Below are 22,765 nucleotides of genomic sequence, written 5' to 3'. Positions count from 1 at the left end.
GCTAGAGTCTGGTCTAATTCCCAACCTATTAAGGATGGTTTTGATAAACTTGACATGTTGGCCTCTTGAGCGCCACAGAATTAGAAGAGAGTAGGAAAGGTACCATGGCTTATTAAGAGTTTAAGTAAATTATCTCATAAAACTACTCTTGTTCATGTTACTTCCTTTTAAAAGGAAATGAAAAAGTAAAGAGAGAACATCATCACACATTATGGGAAAATACAACAGACCTTCTTGTTTTGGTTTGGCTATACATTGAAATACTCTAATTGCATTCAATCATTAAACTTAGTTTTTCTAGTAAATGGCTTTTAGGTGTATTCAACACAAATAACAGGGAAGTTCAAAGTATGAAACTGAAATTACAAATACAGCAAAAGAAAATAAACAAATACCTATAATCCTTGGATTCCTATTGCAAGGGCAAGAAATTGGTAACATTATGAAAGCTACTTAGAAAAATGTAAATCAGGAAAATCAGATTTCCAAAAAATGTCTATATGTGTAGAAACAAAAATATAAAAAATAAGATTCCAAAATGAAAAATATCAGACCTGAGAGAAAGGCATTTGATTCTACTATACAGCTCTCTCCATCCTCACAAATTCTACTCCTTCTATAGTCCATTTTGGGGAGCCACTGAAGAATTGAGAAGCAGGAAGATATATAATAAAAGCAATTTTAGGGAGATAAGCATCTAGGCTGTACACCTAATGGGTTAACATAATGAAGAACATAGATAGTCTATAGCTGATAATAGGAAAATTGTGATAAAGGTCTTACATAACTAAAACAATGCAAGTGCAGATAGAAAATGACGGAACCTGGGGAATCATCGAAGGAGGAATTACTGGAAACTAGTGGCTACCATTGGATTTAGTGCTTTGATGGGATAACTAGAAAGATTTTGATATATGGGGTAATAAGGTGAATTACGTTATTAATAACATGCTAGGAATATCAGAGAGTAAGATGGTTTGGGGAGATATAATTCAGTTATAGAGTAAGAATTCAATTGCAATCAGGAATATAAATCTTTGTAAAAATGAAACAGTTGTGCTCATCACTACCTATTTGCTCAGAATATATTAAAATTTAACAGGAATATACCATTAGCACCAGTTACCAGTCTTGTCCAGGTGGACACTACTAATTTCACTTTATCATCATAGATTCAGAAACGTGCTCAAATTCTCCCGAGAACCCAGGGGAACTCAAGCTGGAAACCTATGGGATGTCCCTAACCCTAGGTACATGTTGAAACTGTCCCCAAAAGCATTCTTTTGTCATAGTATAGATATCCCTTAGAAACCCACAAATTCTGGAAGGAAGTGGTTCTGATTGCCCTTCCTTAATTACTCCCTCAGCTTTAGTTAGTAGGATCGTTATGAAGTTATCATAAATACCCCATCACAAAGAGCAAGACCAATTTTTTTGCTATTTTGGAATCTTTAACCACCTATGTTCTTGGGTTCATTCTCTCTCCTGTATGGAATGGCCCTATCACCAACATATGTCCATTCTAGACCAGACTCAGATGTTACTTCTTTTAAGCACTAAACGTGTGTATTCTCCTATCTACTTCATATCTCTTCCAGCTCTCATATTTACCTTTTATGCTATATAATCTTGCATTTCCCATACAATTCATGCTTCTCTAATGATTTATCTTTCCTCCCAAATTATACTTCAAATTCTTGTAGGGTAAAGACAATATTTTTTGCTTCTCTGTTTCCCACCGGTTTAGCCCACCATGGGACAACCATAAAGTGTGTCTTAACACATGCTCATTGATGGATCACAGGAGTAACGGAGGCTTTTGGCCTCCATTAGCTCCTTAATGTAAAATGTGTTAAAGAAATGGATAGGTCTAAGACTTCGTCTACTGTTAGCACTTTAAAGAATTTTATCCATTTCTGATGCTTTTAAAAAAATTTCTAGTCGCTTGCCTTTTTTCAATGCTTTCTAATTCAGCATGAAATATTTGAGAAAAATATCTTTAGGCAAAAAGTGAAAAAAAACTATTTTGAACCCAAAATAAACATAATTTATGATACGTGAAACTTGATTAAGCAAAAGAAGATATTAAGCATAGATTTATGAATGACTGAGAATGTGTTGATATTTTAAGGTATTTTCAGTAGGAAAAAAGGTAATAATTTCATATCTGGTTAAAGTTATTTTTAACCAGAATTATTTAATTCAGAATTATATAATAATATTTAATTTTATTAATTTACTTAATATCTTCAGCTTCGCCACCTGAACAGGAATAAACCCAGCCAGCTAGCATAATGACTAACAGATTGATTCTAGTTTCTCCTGGTAAGAGACAAGCAATAGTCTCAAATCTATCTGGCAGTCTCATAGGTAAAGTGACGAATGTTCTGGATTGCCTAGGGCAGTGTTGGTATGTGTCTGTTATGCAGAAGTAACTATTAATAGTGTTTCTTTTCTCTCTCAGAACTGCGCCCGTATGAATAGTGTTCACGGTCTCCTAATTATAGGGCACCATTGTGGGGAACTGAAGATGGAGACTTCCCTGATGGTTAGAGCCCAGACAAAAGGTAAGGTGCTTGGTATGAAGGAAAAGAGAGCTCATTCTTTAGGGGACATCCTCTGTGTCAGGACACATGGCTTGCCGACCCATGCACAGATTGGAGTCCAGCTTCCACTCATCCCCTCTGATGGGATATTGGTGAGTGCCTATAGTTAACTCACCAGTAGTAACTGTGTAACTATATGCAGTGGCCTGCCCATCAGCTAGCGTGGATTCCCTAATTCTCACGTATTAAAATTCAAAGGATCTCCAATACCTGATCCACATTCCCAACCTCTGTGAAATCTTCCCTGACTACCACACAGTACTCCTTTCTCTAAATTTAACCAGAAAAGATTTTCTGTGCCACTCATTTACGTTGAACCCAGCCCTTCCTCAGTGATGTCTCTGTAGTGTTTTGGCTCAGGGTGGGTTTGGAGGGCACGAGGGGATGGGGCAATTACACGTCTGAGGTTTCCGGAAAGACTTACCTCCATGTGTGTGAAACCAAGTCTGGTAGCCAAGACAGGATAAATTTGTTCTCAGAAGGAAATGCACATTAATATGGGGATATTAGTACCTATTGTAATTACAGAATTTCAAAACTAAACTACTTTGATCATTAGAGTGAGGCTAACACTTACTGAGTACTCACTACTTACCACGTTTTTATTAACTACTAAGTATTTTGAAACTAATAACTCATTGAAAATTCAAACTACCCTAAGAAGTAAGTACTAACATTAACCCATTTTACAGATCAGGAAACTGAAGTACAAAAAGAGGTTAGAGAACTGAGCCAGAAGTCACATTATCTATGAAGTATTGTAACTAAGATTTGAACCCAGAGAGTCTGACACCTGAATTTTCTCTCTTAACCTCCACACTATCCCACCTTTAATCTTGTGGTAAGTCTATAGCCTAAGTCTAAAGTTTGGTCATTTGATGTGTAGCCTATATTTCCTATCACAATTTTAGTGTTTAAGAGGGGTATACAAGTTGGATTTGGCACTCCCTTCTGTATTTAGGTAAACAATACCCAGGAAAAAAAAGAATAACCAGAAGAGGAGGACAGAATCCCAAGGGAAAATTCCCAAGGGACACTTGAATGTTCTTTCAAGTTCTGAGCAGAAGAAAGAATAACCATTGGTATCAGGACCTCAGCACAACAAAGGAGCAATCTGGTGGGAACCAGGAAGAAATTTTTCTGATTTTTTTTTTCTTTCCGAGACTGAGAATAAATAGTGTAGACAGCATTGCATAATACTTCAGAGCACTGGAGTGAGCTTTGGGGTGTGTGACCTTGGCAAGTAACCTAATTTCTCTGTGTTTAGTCATCTATCCCAAGGAGATACTACAAGCTGCCTTATAAGATTTTGTGAGCGTTAATGAGAAAATGTATGTAAAAAAACCACCACAGTGCCAGTATGGAGTGCCCAGCATAGAATGCCTAACTCACTGTTGCTGATTCTAGATCCTACCAAAGCCAGGAATCGAAATAAGCTCTGTGAACACCTGGGATTTGGGGTGAGTTCTCTTTACCTCTTCACCCCAATCCTTGAGCGACACCATTTTCCTTATTGAGTCAATGTGATGGATTTAATCTTCTATTTGAACTTCACTTCCATAAAGCACAAGCCTCATCTAATTATCCTCAGGTCTGTTTCTTACTGTGATCGCCACCATCCCGCCCCTCTTTTCTGCAAAGCAAACCTTTGCATTTTAAAACGTTTCTATTTGTTTCTCCTCTAACCAGAAAATACACCCTCATCCAACTCCTCTGCCGAACTGAGCAATAAAAATAATAAATGAGAAAACTGAAGACTCCACGTGGACTTCTAAAATGCTCCAGCAAATGTGACCCTGAAAAATTATTATGGCGTGCTACCAATTAGTTGACACTGCGTAGAAAAATGAAGCTAAATGTCCTTCTACTCTGTCCAGTTTTATATCTCACGTATCTAGCTAAAATACTTCATTGCTTCATTGGAAATACATATGGTAATATCTAGACAGACTTATGTTAGGTATCTTCTTTTTTGGGTTCTCAACAGTCATTTTAAATGTTCAGGCCACCAGTATAGATAATATGCTCAAGATGACAAATTTCTTCAATAATACTTAACATGAGGAAAGTTAGTCTCAAATTTCCAGGATGGGGGTTGGAACCTTAGATGCTTTCTAATGCAGTAAAACTCATAAGGCTAAAACCAAAACAGACTTTTAAATGTTTAAGATGAAAGTCTTTCTTTGAGAAATAGTCAACCCATGGGGCTAAATCTGACACAAAATATTCATCATAATTTAAATTTTAATATATGGCCTATTTAAAAGCTTCATACTTCAAAAGGTTTTCACATTTATTATATCATTCTGTCTTAATTAAAAACTAAAATATTAGATTAGGTTACAACTTTGGATTATTACAGAAATTAGGTTAATATCCCTTAGGAATAAATGTACTTTCCTAATAACCATATGAACATGTTAATATACAATTTAGTCACAACAATTATATCTAACTTAGTTTTACAAAGACATGAAGTTTTGTGGTTTAAAATCTTTTTTTCTGGAGTAATGTTATAATACACAGAATTGAATAAAAGGTATTTTTAAATGAAAATCATTAAAAAAATTTTTATTAAAAAATATTAAGTTAAAGAAAAGTTGTAAAAGATAGTAATGAGAGTTCTACATAACTTACATCTAGCCTAACCTACTGTTAACATCTTAAATAACCATTGGACAATTACCAAAACTAAGAAATTGATGTTGTTAGTACACTATTAACTAATGTAAAGACTTTATTAGGTTTTACCAGTTTTTAACTAATGTCCTTTTTGTGTTCCAGGATCCAGTCCAGATTCCCACATCATATTTGTCATGATTAGACTGAGGTCACGAATTTTAATTGAGAATACAAAGAATACCAGAGAAATAAAGTGCCTCTCTCAGCACATCATATCAGGAGGTGCATGAGGTCCATATTTCTTATTACTCGTGATGTTTAACTCAACCACTTAGCTAAGGTGGCCTGCTGAGTTTCTCTGTGGAAAGTTTCTATTTTCCCCTTGCAGGAGACACTTTTAGATTACATAAATTACTAGCCTCTACTCAAACTTCTACCCATTAATTTTAGCATCTATTGGTGAATCTTGCCTTCAACGATTATTACTTTGAAGTTCTAATGTTGAATTTCGACTTCCATCACCCTTCTACATTTGGTACTGGAGTTCTTCTGTAAGAAAGAGCGGTGCCCACTCCCACACATATCTATCTATCTGTCTATTCAATCACTTAATATCAGTATGTGCTCACAGATAGTTATTTCACTATTTGGGTTATAATCCAATACTATATTTTGTTGCTCAAATAGCTCCTTCTGGCTAGTAGGAGCTCTTTCAGATTGGTTTCTGTGTCCTTCTGTCATGCCTTTATATCAGGGGTCAATAAACTGTGGCCAACAGGTCAAATGTGTCCCTCTATCTACTTTTATAAAGATTTATTGGAACATAACCACACCCATTCATTTACTTATTATCTATTGCTGCTTTTGACCTATAGTGGTGAAGCTGAGTAATTGTGACAAAGATCATGTGGCCCGCAAAAGCCAGATATCTACTACCTGGCTTTTTACAGTAAAAGTTTGCCAATCCTTGCCCTAGATGGATTTTTATTTTTTTAAATTGAGAACTTTGGATAGTGCCAAAAATGCCTTTGTTTGTCACATTTGAGGTAGTTCATTCATAATACAGAACCGTGAATATATATTTTCCTAACTTAATTAGTTGTAACATTTTTTATGTTAAGGATCTAATTTTCATGGAAAGGAAGGCATGGCTTGTCAGTGTTCTCTTGGAATGAATTAAGTACATATATAAGAGAATAAACTATTATTAAGATTAAGAATGTGATGGGGCGAAAAAGGTGAAAAATTATCTAGTACAGAGAGAAAAAGAGATAAACTATCCTTCTCCATGAGTTCTAAAGTTTCCTCTATACATGCAAAAGGCTTTATTACCTTGCCCTCATAATAATAAAAAGTAATCCTTTCCAAAGGTGTCAGATTAATAGTAATTTTTGTCTTGACTGCATTGGACACTGTTATTTCACCATCACACTTCATAATCCTCAGATGACTTACCAATAGATCTATCCAAATGAGACCCCTCAAATCACGCACTTTGACTTTAAGCATATTTATTATGCAATGCACCAACGTTAGAATTATAGCAAGCACAGTATCAGTGGTCAAAATCCATTTATTGGAAGGATTATGACATTCTTGTAATCATATTTGAGAGAACAATTTTTCTAAATTGTAAGTACAAAAGTTGGGCTTGTTCTGTTAAAGAAAAAGAATTTTATCTGAACTAGCAGAGGCTACATCCAGGGCAACACCAGTGGTTAGAAGGTTATTATTATTAGAAGGTTAATAAAGGGCAGTTACATTTCATTGGAAGCTTGCTTCATTTGGGTAGGAGGAAGTTTCTCCTCATATGTTCATTAAATAGACTTTATTTTTTCCTCTGAATTCTAGACCTCCTTAAGATCACTCAGAGCAAAGGTTCTGCATTCTAATTCAGAGGTTAATGGTCCATAAGGATGTTGAGGCACAACCCCTAAAAATCATATGCATCACTGAGTATGCATGCAGATATCTGTGTATTTTTCTAAAGATAAGATGCCCTATTTATCAGATTCTTATAGAGGCAGAGATTCAAAGGAAGTTAAGAAAAATTGATCTAGATTAATCTAAAACTACAGATAGTTACCTAATTTTTGTACTTCATATAGAACTTCAACATTAGTGTATGAAATTTTTACCTTTTTGCTATTCTGCTACCTCTTGAACAAACTGTCATTGTTTACTAGGAGAAAAATGACATTTATTACCAACTAATTCCTGAGCTAACAAGATAAGAAAAGTGGGTAGACAGCAGACAAAGGGAAATAGTATGAAAAGTACGAGGCTTACTCATAGGTGGTACTCAAATGCTCACATTAACAGTTGAGAGGAAAAAAAGCAAATAGTAGAATTTTTAAAAAACTGTTTAATCACACATAAAAATACTAGTTATTATCAGTATTTATCATGAAAATATATAAATATTCCTGGGCAATTTAATAAAACCTCTTGATAAAATAGGAATCAGAGTGTTTGAGAAAAAATTAAAAGAAGGGTCCATCATTAAGTTGGGAACATGGCTGATCTCCCATTGAACTCAGGTAATTATAAACTATGTTACCATAAAGATACTTTTGGATAATAATCAAATTATAAAAGCATTGTCACAAAACTATAAATCTCTACAAAATCAACCGAACACCTGCAAGTTTCCTGAAAGCCTAATATCCTTAAAAATGTAATTTCTCTGACTTTTAGCCTTTACCTATTTCTGAAAACCTATTTCTATCTCAACTCCTAAAAACTAAATTTTCACTAATAGTGGCAACTATTTTTTTTTTGTATCTGACATAAGTGATTCATTGTTTTTAACTAGTAGGTAGATTCATTATCCTGATGATCAGTACTTTTGAAGAAGAGTCCTTGAACCCAATTCCTCAGTCAACGTTTTCGGTTACCTTCACTTAAAATTTATGATAATGCCATTCTCTGTTTAACCCAAGTATTTTTCTGGAGTGAAATCAACACCTCCCTTTATTATGATACAAATTTAAATCTCTAAACAAATTGTAATTTGGAAACAATGACGGGGAACAAGATAAAGGGGGAATCTTCTGGAAACCATGAAGAAGGGCTGCCATTTATATATGTTTGTATTATCTATGTTTGCCAGACTGTGTAGTCTAAATGATGCCCATCAAACCATGAGAGAACCTTTCTCTTTCTTTTATCAGAAAATTAAAAATCCTAATATGGTTGTGTTACAATAACCGTAAGCACGCTTTGATATTAAAAAAGAAAAAAATGCAGGTCACTGAGAGTATATTAGAACAAGTGAGAAGTCTGAGAATATATCATTTCTTTCCATCTCCCTGGATACAATTTCTCTGAAGCTAAGCATTTTAGGTAGATGTATTTAATATACTGCTCAATAAAAAGTTCACTATGCTTCATCATTAAGAAAAGCCCCCAAAGTCTCAGAAAAACTGAACACCGTGAAAGAAGATAATTAAAATGGAAAAAGTCAGAGTTTTAGTCACTAATTCTAATAAAGCTATAGTATTTGAAGTTTCAGATTTCTCACAGTATGAAGCTTTACTTTGGATAATTTGGATTAGTAAACAGTTAACTATATCAAATAGAAAGCCAAACATTTATATATTCACATAAATATTTATCCATGCACCTATGTATGTTTTGGCTAAAAAACATGAGCAAGGGCTTCCCTGGGGGCGCAGTGGTTGAGAGTCCGCCTGCCGATGCAGGGGACACGGGTTCGTGCCCCGGTCCGGGAGGATCCCACATGCCGCGGAGCGGCTGGGCCCGTGAGTCGTGGCCGCTGAGCCTGCGCGTCTGGAGCCTGTGCTCCGCAACAGGAGAGGCCACAACAGTGAGAGGCCCGCGTACCGCAAAAAGAAAAAAAAAAAATGAGCAAAAGACAATGCTTTGACATTGAAGTTAAATGAGGAAATGGGATTTATTCAACAATTATTTCTTAATTATTTATTATGTGCCAAGTCCTGATAATCATGTCTTCTGTTGGAGCCTACCCCAAACTTATAGTGTATTTAAAGAATGACTCACATCTTCTATATGGTTTATCAGTTTCCATAAGTGAGTTAGATTTTCACTGCCTTACTCTGTAGGAGGGAAACAAAATTCAGTCACACTCTTCCCATATCTCTACATTTAACCAAGACAGGGGCAAGTCTTCTATTAAGATACAGTTTTTCTCCCAAATAATACTTAAGAATTCTTATACTTGAATTGTCTAAAGAACCAACCATTCCTCTTCTAGCTACTGAAATCAACTAAGTTTCAAGTGATGTCACTGAGAAATAAATATAAATTAGTAAATATATAAAGTTTGAAATCATGTCAACCTAAAGTTTGACTGCTGCAGGAACAGTAAAACAGTATGATTCATAATGGTTTCCTTAATTTGCTAATAAAGTTTTTAAAGTGAGGTTAAAAAATAATCAGTGCCTACTAATAAGTAATACTATTCAAAAATTTAGTGATAACAAAAACTATGGTTTTTGTAAGAAACTTATTTTTATTCCACGTGTTACTATTTTTTAACACTCATACGATAGTTTCGTGTGTATGTGTGTCTGTGTGGGTCAGTAGAAGCAGTAGGCTGTGACATGGACTAATATAGACAGTTACGCCTGACCATGTAAATCATAATGTTTAGTTATGAAGAATATACCTTGCTATGTTGAAGGATACATCTAATGATCTCTCTTCTGTTTGTTTTTTGTCTCCTAGACAGTATAAAGAAAAGCACACAGAGCCAGTAGATAGGAGTTTCCAAGTGTAGTTTTGGCACTGCCACTAACGAGCATAGTGATCCTGATCAAATCCATTAGCCTCTCCAAGATTCCTTTTTTTTTTTTTTTTTTTTTGTGGTACACGGGCCTCTCACCATCGTGGCCTCTCCCATTGCGGAGCACAGCCTCCGGACGCACAGGCTCAGCGGCCATGGCTCACGGGCCCAGCCGCTCCGCGGCATGTGGGATCTTCCCAGACCGGGGCATGAGCCCGTGTCCCCTGCATCGGCAGGCGGACTCTCAACCACTGTGCCACCAGGGAAGCCCCAAGATTCCATTTTATTGTCTGAAAAATGAAGAAGCTGGTAGAGACGATCTTTGAAGTTCCTTTCCTCCTTCAAATTCTATGATTATAAATGAGGTAGATTTTCTCAATTATACCATCCACATAGTAAAAATTCAGTTAAAAAGAAATAAAAATATAAAAATCCTCAAACCAATGGATACTTTAGTACCATATAGGAAACTTTCAATGATGGAGTGGCTTAAATACATAATAATTAATGACTTGAACATAATTAATGACTTGAACTAAAAATCAATCAATTAATCTAAACTAAGTGTGTAGAATTTAAAGGGAAATCATCAATATGACTTTCCCTGAGCCCTGAAATATTTGAAGCCTTTGAAGGTGAAAACAAAGTCAAGATTTACAGATAATACCCATAAGATCTTTGAGCCAAACTGAATGGTCATGCAAAAAGCATTTACACCCTCTCCATGAAGATTTTCCTTGAGTTATTCCTCTTTCTTTCAAATCTTCCATCCCTAAGCTATCTGCTTCGTTACAACACTCCAGATCGCCATTTTCTCTTTTCTTTAAACTCTAATAGCAACTAAACCCTGTACTACTAACTTTGAAGCTAATCCGTTTTATGTGACATTGGTAGGTTTTCAAAATCCTTCTTTGCCTCCCAGATAGACTAAACTCTTAGTAAACAGCAACTATATCTCTGACTTCCCTACTTATTCCTATCACAGGTTTCCATTTCATTGTTACTTAATGCAGTCTAGTGGCCCCACTGCAGCATCAAAGCATTGAATAATCAATGGTTACATTGAGAGAGAGAGAGAGAGGGGAACTAAAAAGTAGAAATGACTCTCCTTTTACTCAGTTGTTCACTAGGTCTTCTAATGTATTTTGTATTCAACCTCTTTATTTTCTCACACCCTCACACCTTATCTTAGGCCTTTATCTTTTGATACCTGGGCTTTTTAAAGCTTCCTAATTATTTTCTGTCTCTACCTCTTCCTGCTAATCCCATTAAAATGTAATCTAGCCTTTCAAGACCCAAATCAAATTTCCTATATTTTTTGTAGTCTTGCTAGACTACTCACTCCAAAATGGCTTGTCTTCCTTGGAACCAATTTCCCCTTTTTATTTTTCTTATTCAGAAATTAGCTGAATATGATATGATAACACTTGTATTTTCCCACATAGTATATTTTTAATCTTGAACATTTTTTACGTATCTCTGTAACAAGATGGTAAGCCTAGGAAGTTCCCTTAATATAGTATATATTTGTTGATTTGATGTATTAACTTGACAGGAATAAAATGAATATTTGACCCTGTACAGAATAAATAACATCTTTTTGGCATTCTGTGGTAGACAAATGAAGTCAATGGTTTATCTTCGAAGGTAACTGTGGTTTATCTGGAGAAATCTTTAGTCTGGGCTAGTAAAATAATGTTAGCTTTTGTGGATTAACATCATGAGAAGACGAAGTCTATGTTTGTTGAGAAAGAAAATTTTGTAATTTTCTGTAACTGTAATTAGGAGCAAATCAGGGATTCATGATGCATTATATTCTAGAGCTTTAACTGATAAGCACCAAGAAATGGCTTTCTCGACTTTAAATGGTTTGCAAAATATTATTTCTATACTTTGCTCCATGCACAGAAAATAATGAAAACTGGGTCTGCTATTCAGAAAATTCAATATTTATTCTAACATGTGAACTGTTGAGTTATGAGAATATTTCATACACTCCAGAAGAGCATAAAATCTACCTCTACTAATTAGTTTCTCTATGAAAGCCTTCCAGACAATTACAGGCTAATACCACTGGTCAATGGTTTAGGTAATTTTCATTAAAGGTATAGTGTTGCTACCAGATGAATTGCTTCATATAAAAGCACTTACCACAAAGTCCTACAATGGAAGGTTAAGTGCTATACTTAATTACTAATTTCCATCCCTATTACCTATATTTTGCAGTGCAGGCACTTAAAAAGGAACCAAATATAGTCTGTTGGTTTCCACTTTCCTGATTACAGGATTTAGTGGTAAAAGCATTAGTCCATCTGTTTTTCTAATGAATAATAACCAAAAAAAAAAAAAAAAAAAACTTTTAAAATAAAAATAGTCATACCACAAACCAATATAAAAGAGATATGCTAGACATTTCTATTGAGCTCATACATAAGATCACTTTGTTCTAAAAACTTTAATCTAGATGACGCATACTTGTAAATTTGTATTCAGTCTTCATGGCATCGTAGCAGATGAAGCTCTGAGAGAAAAAGGTATTTGAAATTTTCATGGCTTATTTCCTACCTCAACATCATGCTGAAATGCTCACAGAGCAGATGAGTAATAAAATGCTTGATGACAACCATGGTGACTCCCCTGAGTTCTTTACACATTGATCGTTAACTTTTTATATGTATATATCGAAATCCCTCACAGCTGTTCTAATTTTCTCAAGGGCAGATTCTGTGTTTTACCCTTGCTTGTATCCTTCAGAATAACTGCAACTTTGCTCACTTTTGATTTATTAATAACATTGAAAATACTTTTTGGTGAAAGGACACTTAGAATCTCTGACTAAATATAAAAGGTGGCATCTAAATTGAGTATTGCTGAAGAGTCGTTCCTTAATTATCATGATTTTGCCAGCTTCTGATTTTTAAATATATTTTATATTGTTTCGTATACTGAGCATCCATTTAATTGGTACATAAGACATCATATGTGTTAAACAACTATTAGTCTAGAAAAAAATATAGAAATGTGTGTTGACTTAGTTAATTAACACTGCTCCAATCTCAGCTACTGACATTCAAATTGGACATTAGCATACCACAAAAAGACAGGGATCATGTCTTTTTTGGAGTATGCCTAGAATATAGTATCTGGTATGTGCACAGGTAAAGGGTTGTTAGTCAGATAAAATATATTAAAATAGTGAAGTATAGAAAATTTTAAAAACATAAAATATTTATCCAAGCGCATTAGTGCATTAGAAAACGAGGTTCTGATTATCTATGCTTGGGAAATGCATACTATATTTCTCTTCTAGAGATTCATTATGGTATTAATATAACAAAATACAAGCATAGATATTTTTAACTTAGTTAACCCAGAATTTCCCAAACTAACTTGAGAGTGGGACTTCCTCTCTCCTCTCATAAGTCACCATTAACATTCTCTAGAATAGGGCACTTAAAGATACTAGTTTGGAAGTATAAGAGTGAAAAGTTACTCAACTAAGATAATTTTAAAGAATTAACTGGTGAAACAAAGCTAGGCTTCAAGAGGCAACTGCCACACTGTAATAGTAACAGGATTTATCATTTTACACGGTCAGGTTCACCGTTCACGGATGACAACACCCCAGGAGCAGAGTCTAGATCTCATCCTACTTTATATCTTCAGTGGTGTCCAGTGCAATGACTTCCTCTCAGTAAATAGGTATTGATTAATTTGGATTTTAGGAAATTCACCAGTTTACGTTTCTGTTGTTTCACTAAGGCTGCATTTATCATAAAAATTACATTTCTACTAGGATTCAGTACATGCAATAAGGGATTAGCAGGGGCTATGCAGCACTGTATACATATTTGAGTTACTTTCTTTCCAGATCTTCCATTCCTTAGTCTTATTAAAGTTGGTAACAGAAGGTGTGCATTCTTGTAATTGTAGTTTAAAACCGGGATAATTCCAAGGACATCAATTCAGCAAATATTTATTGAGTGTCTACCATTTGCCAGTATTATAAAAGGCACTGGGCATATTATCAACGTGCTTGCTTCTGAATTTTGTCATAGAGCAGGGTATTTTTTTTATTACATTTAATTCAGCAAATACTTGTAAAGCACCAGATTTATAGAAAAGGTTTGAAATGTGGCTTGAAGATGTAGATGCTGTGAATTATAAAAGGTCCAAAAGGGTATCACAGACATTTCATTCCATAATTGTGCATAAGTAGTACTAAAAAAATTGATCTTTATTTAGTAAGTTAGTTACTTCCTCGAAATATTTCTTTCAAGAAACAAATACTGTAATAGAGAAATTTATATATAAATTTTGGTAATCATTTTTATTGTGCAAAATAAAAATTTCTTTTTATAATCTTTCTTTATACTAATTTTTCTTTATCTTTCTATACACAGATAAATGAGACTGATGTTTTTAGTAACCTCTTTTGTACTAAAATATGGAAAGGATAATAATTTCAGTAAAATACCTTTGGACTTTTAATTTGGATTTTACTTTAAAATAGGATTTTAAAAATTGAGAATATATGCAATCACAAGTAACACTGGTTTAAGTTTCTAATCTACTGCCTTTGTTTCAATAACAGTACTGACAAAACTCATTAATGATGAACAGGATAATTTTTATTTTATCAGTAATAGCTTGGCATACATTTTATAGACTTGAAATGACTAATACTACTAGTGTCACAGAATCTTTGCGAAACCCCATGGTTATATGACAGTGAAAACAAATTTCATTTACTTACATGTTCTTATAACTGCTGTTTTATGGTACTATATATAGTTCCTTTACTATTTCTCTGTTTGTCCCATCGTCCTCCTGCAGCTTTCATGAGTTTCAGCTATGTACCACCATCAAAGGAACTCTCCTCCTATTTTCTTTCAGAGAAAAATGGTGTGATATTCCCTCTCTCAGGTTTAAATTTTAACTTTGTTACTTTTGACAAAGCCTTTCCTTTGTTCAAATGCAAGAATCCAGTTAACAAAGAACTTTGACATGTTGTGCCTTTTATGTGTGCATTTTTCTGGTTTCACTGATGTCCCGAATTTTGCAAACGATAACGTGTGCCTTCGAGTTCTCCTATAAAATGCCATTTGTACACTGTATCAAGAACAGTTTAGGACAGCATTACATTCACATGACTCTAAAATCTGATAAATACTTGACGGTTTCTCCGAAAACCCAAAATTGGGTGAAACGGACGAAAACAATGCTTCGTTTTCCAGTTTGTTTTTCATAAAATCTTCCCCCGATACACATTCACTGGCTTACCTGCAGGGTAGCGCTCAATCACTGGCCAGCTGTCCACCTGTAACGTGGCATTGCCACCACTCCTCGTGAAACGGACTACATGGTATTTCCCATCGTTAATGATTGCATTGGACTCTTCGATGGCGATGTCATCTGTCCCAACATTAAATTTAACTCCGATTTTTCCTTGATGCTGGAAGGGAGGAGGGGAGTAAAAAGAGTTATATGAAGTTGTGCTGATTCATCATCATTTAATAAGAACTACATACAGGGTATTGCTCAAAAACACGCTTCAGAACAACAGCTGCTTTCCTCCGATTTTACTTCTGAAAAGCTCCGGCAAGGTTCTTGACATTTGGATAAATACGAAGCTTCTCTTTCATGGATAATTGATATTCCAAAAGACACGCTTTCAAGAGAATTGAGCTGCCTTCTTCCCAGAGGCTGCCACAGACAAGGCACACAGCTGCCTGTGCTAAAGGATATACTTTCATGTTCTTTAACATAGCTCCTTTAATCCACGCCTTCCGTTTCACAAGAAAAATGAGGCTTAAAATTCTCCCTTTTAATAACTGGTGAAATCGGAGCAATGAAGTCTATTTCTAAATACAAAGTGGACAGAAGCTCACAATATAGAAAATCCCTCTACAGGGTATGGGCACACAGACAGGCATTTAATGAGTACAATCATTATTCACACACGAAAACATCAGATGCTAAGAATCTGAAATTCACTGAACTTTCCTCATTTTGCAGATAATGAAACTACGACACAGGAAGGTGCAATGAGTTGTTCAAGGTCATATAACTAAATAGAGGCGTGCTAGAGTTAGAATTCAGTTCCCTCATTCTTCATTTACACCTAAGCTAAGACGGAGTTAAGATACGGGTATCTAAAAGTAACTACCTCTCTGAATTATGCAAAGCAACATTCTAAGTGCAAAGCTTGTGGCTGTTAACTTTATAATTTCATAATACAAGGCAGCAAAGAGAAACATGTGCTTATGCCCTCTGGCTTTGAGAAGCCTTCTCTAGCAGCAGGGCTGCCAACTCTACCATAAGTTCAGCTGGTGTTTAAAGCATGTGGCTTTGCCCTTAATCATTAGCACAGAATACTTGCACTGTGGGCCCTTGTCAGAGTACATAACCTCAAACTGTCTGCAGCTCACCTTTTATCAAACCTCAGTTGAGAGGAACGACATGGGGGGAAAAGGGATATAAAGGACATATAGTCCATCCATTCCTGCAGAAATTTAAAATCAGAATCTCAGAAACCAGAAGATTTGGACCACATCCTCTTGACCTCTTGCTGGATTCTCATCATTGAACTAAGCAGCAAGAGCATGGCATGAGTTTACACTGAGGGTTATTGTAAAAGAAAAAAATCTTGTATAACACTGCATTAATTGAAGGGAAGTATTTGAAGATGTTGTTTGGGACACTGATCTTGTCACTGTCCCCTTCTATATTTCTTCTTCCTGGTTCTTAGTGCCCATAAAAGATCTCTTTCTTATAACAGGTTAGTATGGTTTTTATTTTTTTGTGTTTTGATTTGTTTTGGGCTTGATGAACAATATGACTTGAAATCACATTTCCTTTCTGACTGGTTATTAGGAAACTCAGAGTCAAAGTGAGTAGGGAAATTTTACAAGCTGCATAGACCCCTGCTATACTGTTTTCCCCTGGGCTTATTTTTATTTTCTACCATATTTCTCAAGATCCTTATTTTTAAATATATGCCATTGTAAGGCATTTCGGTTTTTGGTAGATTGATTCAGATGACAACTAAACAACAGGATTCCAATAAACACTAACCTCTTATCCAAGGGCCTATAAAGACATTTTTAGACATCTTTTTAGCATAGGTCTTTGGTGCAAGCACTCATTATTTTTTCACTTTGGTAGAATTCCAATTTGCTCATTTTCAGTAAAATATTTAACATGGCATATTTATATTTTAACACATATGTGATATAACTCCACAGGAAATTTTTTAAGAATCTTATTTAAGAGGTTTATTATCTTTATTTAAACAACACTTCTATAGCGTTCTAAGCACTTTACAAATACTAACTCTGGTATTTCTCCTAACAGCCCCAGGGAAGAGGTACTATTTTATCTGCATTTGACATATGAGGAAACTGAAGCAGAGTGACTAAGTAACTTGGCTAAGGTCATGCAGCTAGAAACAGAAAAGCTGTGATTCAAACCCAGCCAGTCGGGCTCCAGAGGTTGAGTTCCCACTCATTACACTAGGCTGAATTTTAGTAATATTGGGTCATCCTCTAGCTGCAGTTAGCAGATTTGGTAAATCTGGTTGTTCTTTGTTACCTGTTTCATCTTTCTGGTTAGCACCACGGAGCCTCTTATTATGCTTTGCAGATTGTATCAATCAATGCGTGCTTAAAATAATTTTATAGAGGATAGTAAGCAACTGATATGTGGACATAATAGGATGCTAAAATGGACTCTTTTTGTCTCAGTTTCAGCTGCAATCCTGAGATACCAATAAGTAAAAAGCAAACAAACAAACACAGATTTCTACTTCCATTTTACAAAATGAGGTACAAGATTGCCTAAGCCAGACTTGCAAAGAAGAGCACTGAAAACTGCTTTGAGACCCTGAATTAATAACCTATTTGCAGCCCTTATTAAAGAGGCAAGAAAGACCAAGAAGCGATTGATAATTAGAAGAGGATTTTTGAATGTGATGTGATTTGCACGTACCGCCAAGGTAGAAGGTTACTTTTCCCTTATCTTAGGGGTGCACAGGAAAGGGACTTTAATGGAACACCTCAGAAAGTTTGATACTTGTCTCCTGGAACTTGGGGCAGTTGTTGGGGTACTCAGCAACCCCAGTTGCCCTTGCCTGGGATTTGACGCTTGCCTGACAAACCTTCAAGGGGAGAGACTGAGACTGGCTGATGCTCTGATGGCAGAGCAAGAAGTTATTACTGCACCAGGGCTCACCTGTACATTAGTTTGTTAGAAGGAACATGTGAGCATTATACATGGACCATGGGTTAGAGAGCCAGCACTGAATTATGTTGTATTCTACCCAAGAGGTCCCCTGGGGAGAGAGGTGGTGAGTAGTTAAGACAACTCAAGAGAAAGAACCTGGAGTTGCAGTGATGGGTGCCCAGGGACTGAGGCGGAAATCCTAAATGACCATCTGAAGGATGTGGTTAAGAGAACCAAAAAAAGCCCACCAAAATGCCCCCCAAGAGTGCCCCTCAGTGTCAATCTTAAGCATGGGCTAAGCACAGCTAGACAGTTACTATTGTATTAGCCAAGTAAGATCATTTCTGCCCCTTATCTCCTCTTCTCCTGCTTCATCCCTGGAGGAGTCAAGGAGAAGAAGAGTAAACATCGTGTAAACAAGAGGATAAACAACCCTGCTCCCTCACCCAGTGCAAGTGGCAGATCTAAGGCAGCCCAAGCAGGGGTAAAGGGGTAAGGGACTGGCTTTAACTGAAGTTGTATTTATTATTACAAAGGAGTAAGCTGAAATTACTTATGTCTAAACATGAACAGATGATTTTTTTTATTATCTAAAAATGACCAAGGTAGTGTTGAGACATTTCCTAGACTTTACTGGGGTCAGGAAGAAATATTTGACAGAACAGGTTTAAATTCCTGTTGCAACCTAGGAATCAGCTCTTTCGCCGTAACAAGTACATGGAGATATCTGTTACTCTAGAGCTGATTGTTTCACTGTCTCTTCTATTACAGTCATGCATCTTATCCCAGGACAGATGGAAAGAAATTCTTCAAGTTTCCTACTTGTTCTGATAGGAAGGCTATAGTAGGCTATTTTCAGCAGAGTTCTAATCAGTAAGGAGATTCAAGTTCTGTGAATAGACGCATTACAATGCTAAAGATACAAAATGCACCAAACTCTGAAAAAGAGTCTTTTACCTTATCCGGAAATGTTTCTGCAATATGAAATGTAAAATGCTTATTTTCTAGGGTAAAGAAATGCCCAGATTTCTCAGGGCTTCATTTCTTGCAACACAGTAAAACAAACTATTAAGAAACAGTGAGAATTGCTGATACTTGGAAAGCTTCTGACTTTTAAATGATGCCCATCTTTCCCTGCATATGTTGATTCTTCAACTTCCAACATCTTTAACATCTCATGGATTCAAACTCCAGAGTCAGCTAGACCAGAACTGAATACCACCAAAGTAGGCTCAGACAATAGACTGTACCCTAACTCAGACATTATTTACCCCATCCCAGGCTGCATCAAGTCCTTGAAAAACAACTTAAGCATAAATAATAGCCAATGGGCCAATTTTTTTCCCTAAAAACAAATAAATTAAAAAAGGCATATAAACTATAAAATATTAATATCAAGCATGTTTAAAGGACCAATATTTATAAATCCATTCAGAAACTGTAAATATTCTCAAAACACATCCCTCCCATATTGACAGGATAGCAAGTCATTTCAATTACATAAACAAAACCTGCTAAACTTTCTTGCCAATAGATAATTACAATTTAAAAGAATTCATTTCAAATTCTTATTCTCTGGGATTAAATGTGACTGTCCCTGGCAAATTCTCATGACATTGCATTAGCAAAACCAGCAGTAATTTCACTGGACATGTACTGATTTTTCAACTTTGTGTCTTCCTTGAAATAGATAACTGGCTCACACCATAATTTCAAAAATCTATTATGAGAATATCAGTAACGAGGCATTTATAATTTAATGAAGTCTTTCCATGGATTCATTAAATAAATAGTGACAAAGGTAATTACTGATTTTTTCACAAAAGCTCATTTCAGAATAAGGATTATATTATTAGACCAAGTTAAAAGGAAAAATGAAAGATGACACCGGAAAGGAACTTGAAAGTTTTAGCAAGTGACACCATAGTTAATGCATCTCTTAATTCCACCTGCAATCACATATTCATTGGAAAAATATTTCTTTTAACAAAGATCAAGATTTAATGGCATACTCAGTATCTTGGGCATACTTCAAGTAGGATGTTTGTGTGTTATAGATGCGGATATATTTCAATCTATATGCATTCGAAACAGATAAAACAGAATACACATATATAAAGCTTTAGCTTGTGTACGGCATGCACATATGTCCACTGCTTCTTTTCCCCTACTCTGGGGTTGTTATGAAGAAGCGTTTGGCTCAACTATGTCCAGGAAAACAGTAAAAAGTGAAAAATTGTCTTCTTTTTTTGTTGTTCATTTATTTATCATACTCTTAGAGTATCACTAAGCAAGTGAACAAGTGTGCCACCCAGGATGGCATGTAGATTAGCAAGGAGGCTTGTTTATGGTCTATAAGCTTCTTTTGTGCAACATGATACAGTTCTATACTCCAGGGCCCCCCTTTAGAGAAAACTTGACGATGTCTTCAAATGCACTCAATGCTCGCGCTCATTGCCGAGTACAGAACAACTCTCATGGTCCAAGTCTACATTGTCAACTGAAGTCGGAGTCAGGCTGAGTGTTATGTTTTGCCCTTCCAGAGACTAACCCTCACCAAGAAACAGAGGTTTTAAGGCTGAAGGGGACTCTGGGGCCTATAGTCACTATTGCCGGGAGTAAGTGACACTGCAGAGCACCAGAGTCAGAGAGCCGCCTGTTCTCTCACCTCAGAACACACTGATTCAGATCATTGCGAATTTAACCCCAAAACATTTCCAAATGAATGACTTAGGGGTCCTACTGGCTGGTAGAGATTGTGTTTACCAATCTAGATGGGCCATAATGTCAAGAAGTAGTTTGGGTCCAGTTATTTTAACCTGGCACTGAGCTGGAAACGCAACCTTTCCCCCCAAAAGAAACCTCACACCATTTCAAAAACAAGAGGTTACCGCTCCCGTCTTCCACTTTCCCTACTGATTTATACCTTTTTATTCATTCAGCTAATAAATAAAAATTGAATAATATGAATTCTGCATTTGCTAAGTGTGTAGACAATACAAACATGTAAAGTGTGTTCTCTGCCCTTCAGGAAGTTTTCAGTCAAATTGAGAAGATAAATCATGCATGCAAATATTCACACCCACAAAAGAGTTAAGGGATTGGCAGCAACACTGTTGGGGAGGGTTCCAAAAGTTCTCAGGGAGCCTCCGACTGTGTGGCTAGCGTTTGGACGGCTGTAATACAGCCAGTGGATCCCAAAGATAGCCAGGGACATAGAAGATATGTTCTCTCTGTCCCCCGTCTCTCTTTCTAGGCCCTACATACGAGAGGGCTCACCAGGTACCAGGAACTGAAAAACATACCAAGTATCTACCTGAAACTTCCAGCTGACCTAAAAGTTAAGTGCTACTTTTCCCAACTGCTCAGAGAGTTTAAATAATGTGCCCCGACTCATATAGCTGATAAATATCAGTACTGGAACCTCACCAAGCTGGAGGGACTTTGTAAAAAAGAATGTCTTCAACTGTGTCCATGTTCCAGAAGATCTTGAAACCAAGGCACGCTCAGAGAATGGAGTTAAGAGTAGGGCTACTGAAAAGTACACCTTTCTTTTTAACTGATTACATTTCATAGCACCACACAATAAGGAACTAGAAGTGGCTGAGATCTAGGGCGATACCACCTTAGAAACATCTTGTTTAGGGTCATACATTCTAAGAAAATAGTATTTTCATTTTCTCATCAAATCTTCATTAAGGATAGTATACCTTTTTTATTATATCCCCATTCTTGGGAATGCTATATAGCTCCTTTGATTCCATGAAACTATATCCTGACAATGACATCACTCTCCTGGAGGCTGGGTACATCACTCATCTCTTGGTCCTCAGACTGTCTAATAAAACTTTGTAAGCTCACAACGGTCCTCCCTCACACCTGGTTTTAGGTGTTAGTTCTTATGTACCTGTTTTAACTCCTCAACCATATTATAAAGAGCTTGAGAGTAAGAAACAAGACTGACTTATTCCATATTATATCCTTCACAGCACTTTGTGGACTACCTCTACATTTGTAATTTTCCAAAACTGTTTCACATACACATTCTTTTTTTAGTTGAAATCTAATTCACCTATCATAAAATTTGCCCTTTTAAAGTATACACTTCAGTGGTTTTAGAACATTCATGAGGTTCTGCAACCATCACCACTATTTATTTATTTATATAAATTTATTTGTTTGTTTGTTTATTTATTTTTGGCTGTGTTGGGTCTTTGTTTCTGTGCGACGGCTTTCTCTACTTGCGGCGAGCGGGGGCTCCAGACGCACAGGCTCAGTAGTTATGGCTCACGGGGCCAGTTGCTCCGTGGCATGTCGGATCTTCCCAGACCAGGGCTCGAACCCGTGTCCCCTCCGTTGGCAGGCAGATTCTCAACCAGGGAAGCCCCCATCACCACTATTTAAATCCAGAATGTTTTCATCATGCTGCAATTTTCTTTTGATGAGATAATGCATATAAAGTTCTTAGCACACTTAATGGCCACTCAGCACCTGTGAGCTCTGTTATTGTTTTTTTGAATTTTATTTTATTTATTTTTAATACAGC

The 22,765-nt window shown here is 36.1% G+C and overlaps 1 protein-coding gene across 19 annotated transcripts in view; it reads right to left on the bottom strand.

The window, feature by feature from the left end:
* The window catches only part of NRXN1 (neurexin 1), a 1,121,986-nt gene that overhangs the window by 158,852 nt on the left and 940,369 nt on the right, over positions 1-22,765 (bottom strand). For all 19 annotated transcript variants that reach the window (XM_029232577.1, XM_029232579.1, XM_029232585.1 and 16 more), the window contains one exon: positions 15,280-15,451. In XM_029232577.1, the coding sequence (XP_029088410.1) occupies positions 15,280-15,451 (172 nt within the window). The remainder of the gene's footprint in view (positions 1-15,279; positions 15,452-22,765) is intronic.

Source organism: Monodon monoceros, unplaced genomic scaffold (genome assembly GCF_005190385.1).
Source record: "Monodon monoceros isolate NGI ecotype Baffin Bay Population unplaced genomic scaffold, NGI_Narwhal_1 Super_Scaffold_19, whole genome shotgun sequence".
Taxonomy (NCBI): Eukaryota; Metazoa; Chordata; class Mammalia; order Artiodactyla; family Monodontidae; genus Monodon; species Monodon monoceros.
The sequence above is the reverse complement of the archived record's forward strand: the minus strand, read 5'-3'. Positions and strand labels throughout refer to the sequence as shown.